Raw genomic sequence first — 12,060 nt, forward strand, 5'->3', positions numbered from 1 at the left:
ACATTGTGGTAGGTTTACCCAAAGAGCAGTCCACCATACAGCCAAGCTTGTTTGGCACTATGTCAGTCTAAGTAAGTCACACACCTGGTTTCTTGCTGCAGTGGCATTAAGGAAGGTCTCCAATAGTTTATGCCAGAAATGCAATCCCTCCAAAAAATGTTAAAGGAGAAAAAACAAGAAAACAATGATAGACTGAGCAAATTAGATGTCCAGTAACTCTGGGTCCAGAGAGGCACTTTTGCAGCCTCTGTCGTTGGAACTCATTTTGGCCAAGACCTCTTGCATGGCTCCTGTAGAGATTGCCAGACTGCCAGCATTAGGCACTTGGAGTGAATTACTGCAGCGTTGGTCGGCTTGATGACCTCTCTAAGTACCTCTGCACACTTTTTGTTCAGTGAAGTGGAAAGTGGTATCCATTCACTTTATGTCTGAGAGAAGGTTCTGAGGTCCTCCACATCTGCAATATACTGAAATACTAAAGCAGTTCCTCCCCAGAGAAAGTGAGGCTGAAAGCACCAAAGTATCTGTTCCCAGTTGACTCAGGATTTTTAAGTGTTCTTAACTCATTCACTCCAATGGAGCTCAGGAAGTTTGCATTGTAACTTCCAATAGGCAGAGGCTAAGCCTTTTGACAGAATTAAATTATGTCCTCACATTTCAAACAAATGTTTATATCTCTGGAACCATAGGGGTATGAAAGAAGTTTAATGGTAAACCCGTCAGCACCAACTGTATATATAGTGGTAGTATACTCTAGGTCTAAAACTGAATTTTATAAGTCACAGTAAAAACAGTAATTATTACATTTGTAATATTTTGTAAACAACTTACAATATCTCAGCAGCCACTCAGGTTATACACATAATGTCAGCAGCATTATATTAATTTAGCTGAGAGCTTTCATATGAGGCTAAGCAGTTCTATCTGTGTTACTTTGTTGTTGGGATATTTAGAAAAATGTGAAAATTATATCTATATAAATTAATACCATGAAAACACCAGTTAATATGTCTTTACCTGCACTAGATAGAGGTCAAATATTAATGGAGCTGAGTTTGCTATTGTGTATGTTTTAAGATTAAATCTTTTAAAACCTTATACATAGCATGGTTTTGGAATTATTGATGCAAATATGAACAAGCAATATTTGATGTCTAGAGGCATCAGTAGGAGTTAACTGCAGATGCAACTGGAGGCGTCAGTAGTAGTTAACTGCAGATACACCTGGAGGCATCACTCAGATGTAATGGAAACCCTAGCAATGTCAGGAGGTACCTATAAGAAAAGAAGGATTCCTCCTGCCTTAGAAAATGATTCAGATACAGTCAGCTTGTCAGATTGTATAGACAGATAAATTCCCAAGTATGACATATTACCCATTTTCAGTTAGCCACTTGGGAGCTTGATGGAACTGTCAGGGAAGATGGGCATGCGTATTCTTAGTGGGAGGGGGTGGATTAGGCTGTAAGCTGTAGCAATCCATAGGAGGAAGGGACAGAAAACACAACCTGGAGGTGACTGTGTAGTTCATTAAACCAACAGCTGGTGGTAGACTTCATTGAACAAGTGCATGAGACTGTGCACTGTGAACTTACAGGAGGGGAAGGCATTGTTTTCCCCCGCTGTAATGTTTATTATGCTTTCTCCCATGCTGGGTGAGGTTTGAAAATTCCTATCATAGGTAGGGTGCTGGGTAGGGCACAACCATCCTCATGTCTTTCTGAATGATGACTCTCTCCAGAAGGCTGTCACCATAATGGATCTTGGGATGTTCCCCACCATTAAGGAAAGAATTGGCTGGATATAGAATAAGGGGGAGGCTTCATGATTGTCAGGTATACAGGCAAGAAGATATACAGAAGTGAAAAAGGATTCAGATAATCCAGACCCAGATGTGGATGAGCTGGCCTATGAGGTTAGATATAATACAGTCATTTTTAATGTAATAGTTTGATAGAAATATATAGAATAGAAATTGCATAACTTCCAATGGGCAGAGGCTAAGCCTTTTGACAGAATTAAATTATGTCCTCACATTTCAAACAAATGTTTATATCTCTGGAACCATAGGGGTATGAAAGAAGTTTAATGGTAAACCCGTCAGCACCAACTGTATATATAGTGGTAGTATACTCTAGGTCTAAAACTGAATTTTATAAGTCACAGTAAAAACAGTAATTATTACATTTGTAATATTTTGTAAACAACTTACAATATCTCAGCAGCCACTCAGGTTATACACATAATGTCAGCAGCATTATATTAATTTAGCTGAGAGCTTTCATATGAGGCTAAGCAGTTCTATCTGTGTTACTTGGTTGTTGGGATATTTAGAAAAATGTGAAAATTATATCTATATAAATTAATACCATGAAAACACCAGTTAATATGTCTTTACCTGCACTAGATAGAGGTCAAATATTAATGGAGCTGAGTTTGCTATTGTGTATGTTTTAAGATTAAATCTTTTAAAACCTTATACATAGCATGGTTTTGGAATTATTGATGCAAATATGAACAAGCAATATTTGATGTCTAGAGGCATCAGTAGGAGTTAACTGCAGATGCAACTGGAGGCGTCAGTAGTAGTTAACTGCAGATACACCTGGAGGCATCACTCAGATGTAATGGAAACCCTAGCAATGTCAGGAGGTCCCTATAAGAAAAGAAGGATTCCTCCTGCCTTAGAAAATGATTCAGATACAGTCAGCTTGTCAGATTGTATAGACAGATAAATTCCCAAGTATGACATGTTACCCATTTTCAGTTAGCCACTTGGGAGCTTGATGGAATTGTCAGGGAAGATGGGCATGCGTATTCTTAGTGGGAGGGGGTGGATTAGGCTGTAAGCTGTAGCAATCCATAGGAGGAAGGGACAGAAAACACAACCTGGAGGTGACTGTGTAGTTCATTAAACCAACAGCTGGTGGTAGACTTCATTGAACAAGTGCATGAGACTGTGCACTGTGAACTTACAGGAGGGGAAGGCATTGTTTTCCCCCGCTGTAATGTTTATTATGCTTTCTCCCATGCTGGGTGAGGTTAGGCCTTTGAAAATTCCTATCATAGGTAGGGTGCTGGGTAGGGCACAACCATCCTCATGTCTTTCTGAATGATGACTCTCTCCAGAAGGCTGTCACCATAATGGATCTTGGGATGTTCCCCGCCATTAAGGAAAGAATTGGCTGGATATAGAATAAGGGGGAGGCTTCATGATTGTCAGGTATACAGGCAAGAAGATATACAGAAGTGAAAAAGGATTCAGATAATCCAGACCCAGATGTAGATGAGCTGGCCTATGAGGTTAGATATAATACAGTCATTTTTAATGTAATAGTTTTAAAGTGAAAAAAGTTAAAACAATAAAACAAGCACCAAAAATAACCATTCAGAACACAGTATTAACAGCGAAACAGGCCTTAGTCTAAATATATACATTGAGATAAAACTAATTAAAAAATAATTTAACTACAAAGCTAGCATACTATTGTAACCACAGCCAAACTACTAAAATAATACATAAGAATTAAAATGACTCTAAAAGAGTAATTACAAATTTACCTCATTCATAAAAGCATTCATAAACTAAGTATAGGTCTATTTAAAAACAAATTCCACATCACACTGAAATGAATAGAAACAGTACTATAAAAGTGAAAAAAAAAGAGAATAAATGGAATATGTAGGAGTATGGTTTGCATGATCCATAAAATATCTTGTTGTATATGTTTGGGGAACTTGGGCTTCTGTTACTCTTCCTGAAGCTCGTTCATTAAACCTGTAGTACAAGATATTTCAAACATCATCCACTACCCATCAGGCCAAATATGCATAAATAGATAGATAAGTAAATAAGACTGTTCACTATCAGATATTTTGTTTTATGAATCTATGACAAAAATGGAAGTCACTTGTAAAATTTGCTTTCAGAAAACATTAACCTCTTGATGTTTGAAATGGCATGTAGAATCAATGCAGATGAAAAAGTATCTGAAAACTAGAAAAATAAAGAGCCTCTTAAAGTACAGCACTATGTCAGTCAAAGTAAGGCACACACCTGGTTTCATGCTGCAGTACTTACTGAAATTGCGGAGAGTTTGAATTTCTTTTTGTTTTCTGAGAAGGGGTGCTGGTGGTGGCGGATAGGACAGGTGTAATCTGGCTTTGCAGAGGAATATTGTTTTGCCAGATACTACTGTCTTTGCACAGTGCCAGTGTGAGTTTGTGTTTCTAATCTTATACAATATGATATCCTGCCACATATTGTATTGACCCTTTGAGTACTTTATTTGGGTAAGAAACCAAGAGCAAGTTTTATCTACTAGCAATTACAGTTTGATAAATGAAAATAAAAAATAATCAGACATACAGATGTGTTTTGTGCTTCAGATATCATAACAGTTCTCAAAGGGTTTTGACCAGATTCATTATTTTGCTATATGGATGAGCAGTAAGTCCAAGGTGATGTTTGAATTTAGAGACACTGCAAGTATTTGATTTGAACATTTTAATGGGAATACAGCAGTATAATTCTACCCGTTTCCTCTCCTATTCCCAGTATTTGTCACAGTTCAAATTGTTGTTTTTATGAAGGCTTATTGCTCTGAGCTGCTTAATTTAGGGAAAGATTTATCATTTCTGAGGGTCTGGCTAACTAAATTGAAGATTGCAAACTAAGAGCAGTTATTGAATTCACAAATGACTTAGCCATTCTACAGGAAGGTTTGTTCAAAACAAATAACTGGTGCCAGAAACATGGACTAAAACTAAATACCATAAAGTGGATTACTGCATGCTTTGAGAAGTTGTCTACTCTGGGGAACTACCACATAGCAGTACACTCCTTAGAGTTGACCCAGTTCTTCGTGATTTGGGAACTTATGTGGACAGTGGTCTAACTTCAACCAACATGTGTACACTATGATAAGAAAGTACTTCTATACTGTGCAACAAAGGGAATGTGACTAGATCTAGAAATGTCATTGTCTTCCCTTACTCAGACATCATTAGGCCAATCACTGAACTTAATGCCCCCTTTGTCTTGTGTCTGTCCAGACACATACCTTACTAGAAGGATACAAGGCATAAACAGTATGACCTACATGAAGCGGCTCAAAGACCTGTCACTATACTCAGTATCCAGCAGACTGCTAAGGCATGACCTGTGTCTGGCATGCAAGACATCCTCCCACCCAGTACTGATGGACCTGCTGCACATTACAAAGTCAAATGGCATCAGAAATACATGGTCCATGAATCTAAACCTTTTCTGCAGTTTCAGCAAAATGGTTTAGAGGGACAGGTATATCACACATAGGATGACATTACTCTGGAGCATACTCCCCATCCATGTAAACAAAGCTCATCCCTGTCCGTTTTCAAGCGCAACTTGGATCTACAGTTGGGTAGTAGAAAATTTACCTCATGACTACCCTCAGTACTATTAATAGACAGCGACAGCTTCTAAAAGCTTTTTCCCATCCATGTATCTGTAAAATTCTCTGTGGCAGGATCCCACTTATTCTCATTAAGAATACATGTAATTATCAACATGAGAAGAATAAGGGCAATGTATCACTAAATGGGATAGGTTAATTCAGGCACCAAAAATGAAATTGACTAGGCTTAAAATGTCCCACAAGGGCAGCTAGCCTAGTAGTTACCTGTGAACCTATGCATGCCAAATAAACTTGTGTTTTTATGCAAACTGGTACCTTCAGCCTTCCTTAGACTTACTATAATAGCTTAAGAAACAACACAATAGAAATTGTAATACAAAGTATAGAGAAGAGAAACATTTGAAATAAAGAGTGGATGAGGTGTATCTGTTTTTATTACTGCATATGTCTTTAGACTTCAACAGGGACCAGGATGATGCCAGGGATGTGAAAGTTGTTGATAAATAGAAGTAGATGCTTGCAGATGTTCTTTATATTGATCACTGCTGCACTACCCTTGGCTATATGGGTTATGTCCTGCCAAGGATATAACACCCAACCAGCTTCCAAAGCTTCAAGGCACCTTCCATGAACCCAAACGGTCAAGCAGATTGAACTGACCTGACTAAAAAACAAGTCTGGGTGTGAAGCCCTTCAAAAAAAAAAAAATCTACCTACACCATACAAAATCCGTGCTTTGGAAATGTAGGACAGTCACTTTAAACATTTTTGTCTTTTGGACACTTGGATAAAAATATAAAAAAAAAATACAAGAAAATGTAAATAAATTGCTTGATAGCAATGTATTTGTTTATTGTCTGTATAATGTTTGATGGAATGACAATGTTAACATTTAAATCCCCTTGGGTTTCACCCACTAGGGTTGGTGAATTCTTGATTTAGTAGGCGTTATACACAAGTACACTCGCACACAGAGCACAGAGTGATATATAGAAGTAGGTGGGCTGTGTGCTGCTCAAGGGCATATTTAGTAAGTACAGGTACTTGTTTTAGAGATGATTCAGGGATGTTTGGTCTAATTAGGTGGCTTACTGAGTTGTACTGTATGCATTAGGGTGGCCTAATGGTTAAGGTGTTTGCCTTACAAACACAAGGTACAGGGTTTGAATCTCACAGGGGATAATTGGCTAAGCTTAAAATGGCTCGCAAGGGCAGTTAGCCTAGTACTAACCTATGAACCTATGAACCTATGAATTAGTTAACAGAGATCTGAAACCATCTCTTTTGTGTGGGACATAACTTAACCAGTGATCATTGCCATAATTTTTAAGCTGTATTTCCAGATTGTTCCTAAGATTACTGCATTGGAAAAATCTGGAAATCTGGAATCTGACAACTTGTCAAGGCCATTCTTTGATAGTTCAGTCAGTATCTCTGTGAGAAACAAAAAGTAAATTTATTGGCCATTGCCTGATTAAGCATGCTATAGTATCAATGACCTTGGCTTTGTCATGAGTGCCTTGAGTCATACAGCAGTATCTCTAAGGTTTACATCAGTCTGTGACCTTCAGCTCATCTGTGTACATACATTTTAACTTCTTTTATTCACACATGTATGAATAAAAGACCATGAGCCATTTTGCTAAAGATATGAAAATGTGAAATGAGTGCTGGATGTGGTACGACTTTGCTATTTTGCTTTTGTCTGAAAGCCTTTTTATCTGATGTACATTGTTGTTGCTCTTGTTTCTACCCAATAGAGCCACAAACCTGAAAAAGAGTGGCCAGTAAAGAATCTCAAGGTTTATCTAGGAATTAAGAAGAAGTTTCGTCCACCGACATGGTAAGAATTATTTGTGACCCAGTTGCCATTTACAACCTCAGCATTACTTCGGTTAAGCTACTGTATTGGTTATTTGTTGAAGTACTGTAGTGGTACTACATTTCTTCGCAAAGCTGCTAACCAAAAGAATACAAATTGCCACTGTTATGTGGCTTGCCTGTCCCAAGTATGAAATCATGTTCATTATAAGGATTACTGTTGCAGTATAATGCATAAAACTTCAGAATTAGCTGTCAGCGAACGTGTCTTTTTGTCATGATTTACAGAGCTACAGTGGGTGTAGCTAGTCTCTTCCTTATGCTAAGAAATTCAGTAGGATGCTTAATAAAACAGGGAGAACAACAGTCACACTATCTTCAGTTCTTTATTTCTACAGGAAACAATTGGTCTTAAGTCTGTACATTCTGTGCAGGATTCATAACAGGATGATAGATATCCAGTTGTAAAATGCTTTTTATTTCCATTTAGCTGTTGTTCATTCTACATGGATTATTATCTGTCTACAGACTATTGTAACTGGGATGTTTCTGAAGTTGACAATAGTTCGCAAAAAAAAAAAAAAAAGATTACCAGCATGAAACTTTACAAGGCACACAGTTCACAAAAGGGCTATTAACACTACTGTTTATTTTTGCTTACGGCAACCCTTAAATTTTCTTATGTGAGCAATTTGCTCACTAAAAAAAAAAAAAGAATCTTTTTAGGTCCAAAATTTCCAGGTCTTTCCCAAGCACAATAAGCTTTTCTTATTAGCCAAACTTCTCCCTTGTTGTCAAACATCCTCTTTCTTCTGATGCATTAATTCCCCTGGACATTCCTTCATTACAGCGCAAGGTGACAGGGAAGTCTGAAGTCAGCATCATGGGGAAGTCAGAGCCTATCCTGTCATTTAGGGGAGCATGGCCGAAAAATCCATTGTATGTTTAATTAATCTCATTATTGTAACTTTAATGCATTCTTACAGTGCATTCACTGCTCTCACTTCCCAATACCTTTGTTACAGCATTCACTGTTCTGTTTTCCAACCAGGTAAAATGTATCCTCTTGTAATGGCAGATCTCTTTTCCTGTGGTATGTGTCAATGTTACTCCAGGGCTGGTAAGTCAAATGGTGTTATGCTGTGTGTTGGTCAGTGCCACTCCGATTTGCACAGTGTGTGATTTCTGTCATTCCATAGAATTCTCTCCTTAGTCACTGTCACATGACTTATGTTAGAAGCTGATCAGGCATGTCACTTCTCTTGTTTGGGCACCCCACTTTGTGTTCAACACCAGCTTGTACTGTGGTCTTTTCCCTTTTCATTGCTGGAAGATTAATGTCCCCCATAAGTATACATCTCCTTCTCCTCATCTTTTTTTATGTATTCGTTTTGGTTTTCTACCTGCAGTTATCATGCTTTCTTACATGTAATGGTTTGTATACCAATCTAATGAAAAGGAATACCTTGTTTGGTCCTACAGCCTCAAGGCCAAGGTGTTATTCCTCTCTTCCTTTTCTTCAGCATCAGTCTTACTGCAAGCTCATTGCTACTTCTGCTTCTCCTGCCTCTTATGAACAGCATGAGGTCTGGATTTACTTTGTTACTGCCCCAGGCATCATCGCCCTCTTTCCCTTCAGCCAGTTTCCCCCTCCATGTAATTCTAGCAAACAAATTTTTCAGTGGCTTCCTACATTCTACTTCAAAACTCCTACTCCAATTTTCACATATGTAGCATTAACTGCTCACAGACCCTTATAAGCTTATGACGTATGCAAATGCATTACTGTTTTCTTTTTATTCCTCCAATAAAAAAAACTCCAGCTTTATTCCATAGCATATCGCCTACTCCAAGGTGATCTCTGCCTAACATATAAAGCTATGTCAAACCCAGAGCTGTTGGACATGCTACACCTAAAGAAATCCCAATCCCTCCAAGCTACATGCTCTAGGGACCTAAACCTTGTCACCACAATAAACAAGACACGCTGGAGGGATAGATTCCTGTCCCAGAGACTTCCTATACTCTGGAACAAGCTACCCTTCTATGTTAAGCAAAGTTCTTCATTAGCACTCTTCAAGAAAAATCTTGATGAGTGGATGGGAAATAGGAAATACACCCCAGGGATCACTTTTGTGTCTCTGCTGGACAGTGGCACAGGAAAATAACTTTCTTGGGTTGCGTAAGCTATGGTACCTTGCTGGCTAGGCTTACGTAGGACCTTGGGCCGATAGCCTAGTACCTACCTATGAACCTATGTGTATGGCAACTAACATTATTTTCTTCCCTTCCTTAGCCAGCCAGACTCACATAACCAAAAGTCTCTTTCTATTCTTCCCTCAGCTATCTTGTTCACTTCCTTCACCATCTCACTTGTCGTGTCTCTGCCTCATATCCTTGTATATTAAGTCCTCTCTGCCATCATGCCTTTGTATACATCACACTTCTTTAATGGTGTCTTTAATGGTGTCTTGAAGTCTCTTCCCCCTATTTTCTCTGTCCCTTTCTAGTCACTCCATGCCACGGCAATCATCTCTAAGACTTGTCTATAGAACATTAGTTGGCACTCTTCCATTTTGCATCTTTCTGTAATCCAGCAAACCACACTGCTCTCTTTAACATACCCACATCCTCTATAATAATATCTGTACCTTCCAAATATTCAGTCCTTGCTAATTTTTTTATAAGTTGTAATACTTCTGTTTCACCCAACTCTCTTGTCTGAAATCATAACTGTGTAAAATCCACTGTCCTGCTTATCCTTTTAGACTAAGTCCCCTCTTCTTTGGATGTCTAGAGTGCTGTGAGGCACCTGTTTTCCTTCATCTCCTCAGAAAATGTGAACACAGCATTCAGTCCAGCATCAGTCTCAGTGAAGTTGAGGGGGGGGGGGTGCAGCATGGAACTGTGCTTCCTGTCATTGTTAACTATAAAACCCATTTTTACCAGGATGGACATGCCACCCTAGTGTGCAGAATCTTTACTTAATTATTATTTTTTTTAAAGTATTTAAATTGTTATACAGTATGTACTGGACAGGTAAAGAAGAATTCATTTCAGCTGTAGCAAAGGCACCACATGACTATGTCATAAGGAAAAGGAGTGCGTCAGAATGTAATAAAGGAAAAGAATTGTCCCTAAGAGGGTTTAAAAATGTTCTAAAAGACCTTCCTTTCTTCCTCACTCTCCAAGAAAAGTAAGGAAATAACATGCAGCCCAGTAACAGTTTCAGTGATGCAGAGTAAATTTTCTGAAATGAAACTTAACTGTTAACTACAAAACATCTGTGTAACAGGAGCACACACTAATTTTCATCCCTTAGTTTACAAATTACCCCTTTCTGCTTCAGCCTCTGAGAAAAACAATGGAACAGCATTTGACTGAGCAGTGCAATTTTAAACTTCTACATATCTTCGTAATTATACAAATCAAACACTCATTTTAGAGAACAGACAGCTCTTTTTTTGTCCTGTTCCGCAGAAAAATGAGGACACAGCATTTGACCCACAATAGTCTCAGTGAAGCAGGACATAACTTTGTATTGTGAAACTTCTACATCCCTTTACTGTTTAGTGTAAAACGTGTCCAGCAGAATAACCACCTTCCTCCATCTTTTACTGTGCAGAGTACTCTTTTATACCCTTATCTCTATGCAAAATTTTACTGTGCAGAGTACTCTTTTATACCCATATCTCTATGCAAAATAAGGACAGAACCTTTGATCCAGCTGTAGTCTCAGCAAACCAGAGCAAAATGTATAGCTTGGAAGTTCTGTGCATCTTCATTGGTAGCTGGAAGTCTGTCCTTTAGCAAAATGGACACTTAATTTCAGAATGTGCACTTTGCTACTTTCTGCCCCACTACTAGAGAAATAAGGACACAACATTTGATATAAAAAGTCTCGGTGAAGCATAGCAAATTTTGCAATGTGAAACATCTATATCCTTTTATTTTTAACTGCCAGTCTTCCAAGACAGTGTCATTACTAAGTCAGAGAAGTTTTCTTATATTTGCAGTTTCTTGGTGGAAGCTCATGTAAGTCAGAGTTTAAACATAAGTGAAACCTGAGTTTTGATTTGTATCTGCAAAAGACCTTCTGAACATTTTAAAACATCTAATAGTGTTTTTGTTTCTCTGCTCAGCATGGTAGATGTTCTTCATTAGATCACTATTACAATATTCCTTACATCTGGGATATCACCACTAGGTGTCCAGCCCATCTGGCCATTCTTCAAGAGCTCAGGAATCTTCTCCTTGGTACAGTGTACAGCTGACCCCGAGCATGTCCAACATGCTAGTACAAATGAGGGTATATGCCCATTCCATCTTTAAAACTTTCTTGCAACAGTACACATATACAAATATTTCACAGTTCTGTGTCATGTATAGTCCTTCATGTACAGATAGATCAAGGCAAAGTTCAGGCAGATAAGTACCCTATTGAGATTTCATTTTTACTTCATTATTATATGATTTTGTTCATTTTGAAAGTTTTCACTGCTAACCTGTAGGGAAGGTGCAGATGTGGTAGTTAGGTCATTCACAAAGGCTGACATACTAGCTGGATTTTTTTATCTAGATGCAGAACATGATGTTAAGAATTGTAACTTGTGCCAAGAGTTCTCCACAAAAACTCTTAGAAGTAGGCTGCAAACCCTGGACTTGTACCTAGACCATAAATTCTTGTAGGGCTTAGCATACTTAGGCCATTGTCATCAACTGATCCATTCACCTCCTTCAAGCATCCATGTAAGAAAAAGTAAAGGGACAAAATGAGCAGGCAGAAGGGGGATGCCACTCAGATGTGTCAGTCACTCAGTAGGCCTAAAGCAACTGGACC

General features: G+C 38.3%; 1 protein-coding gene across 6 annotated transcripts in view; it reads left to right on the forward strand.

Annotated features, from left to right (window-relative positions):
* ARAP1 (ArfGAP with RhoGAP domain, ankyrin repeat and PH domain 1) overlaps window positions 1-12,060 on the forward strand; it is a 2,759,262-nt gene that overhangs the window by 2,478,261 nt on the left and 268,941 nt on the right. For all 6 annotated transcript variants that reach the window (XM_044073028.1, XM_044073030.1, XM_044073029.1 and 3 more), the window contains one exon: window positions 7,160-7,242. In XM_044073028.1, the coding sequence (XP_043928963.1) occupies window positions 7,160-7,242 (83 nt within the window). The remainder of the gene's footprint in view (window positions 1-7,159; window positions 7,243-12,060) is intronic.

The sequence above is a fragment of the Protopterus annectens genome, chromosome 5.part1, assembly GCF_019279795.1.
Source record: "Protopterus annectens isolate FY-2018-M chromosome 5.part1, PAN1.0, whole genome shotgun sequence".
Taxonomy (NCBI): Eukaryota; Metazoa; Chordata; order Ceratodontiformes; family Protopteridae; genus Protopterus; species Protopterus annectens.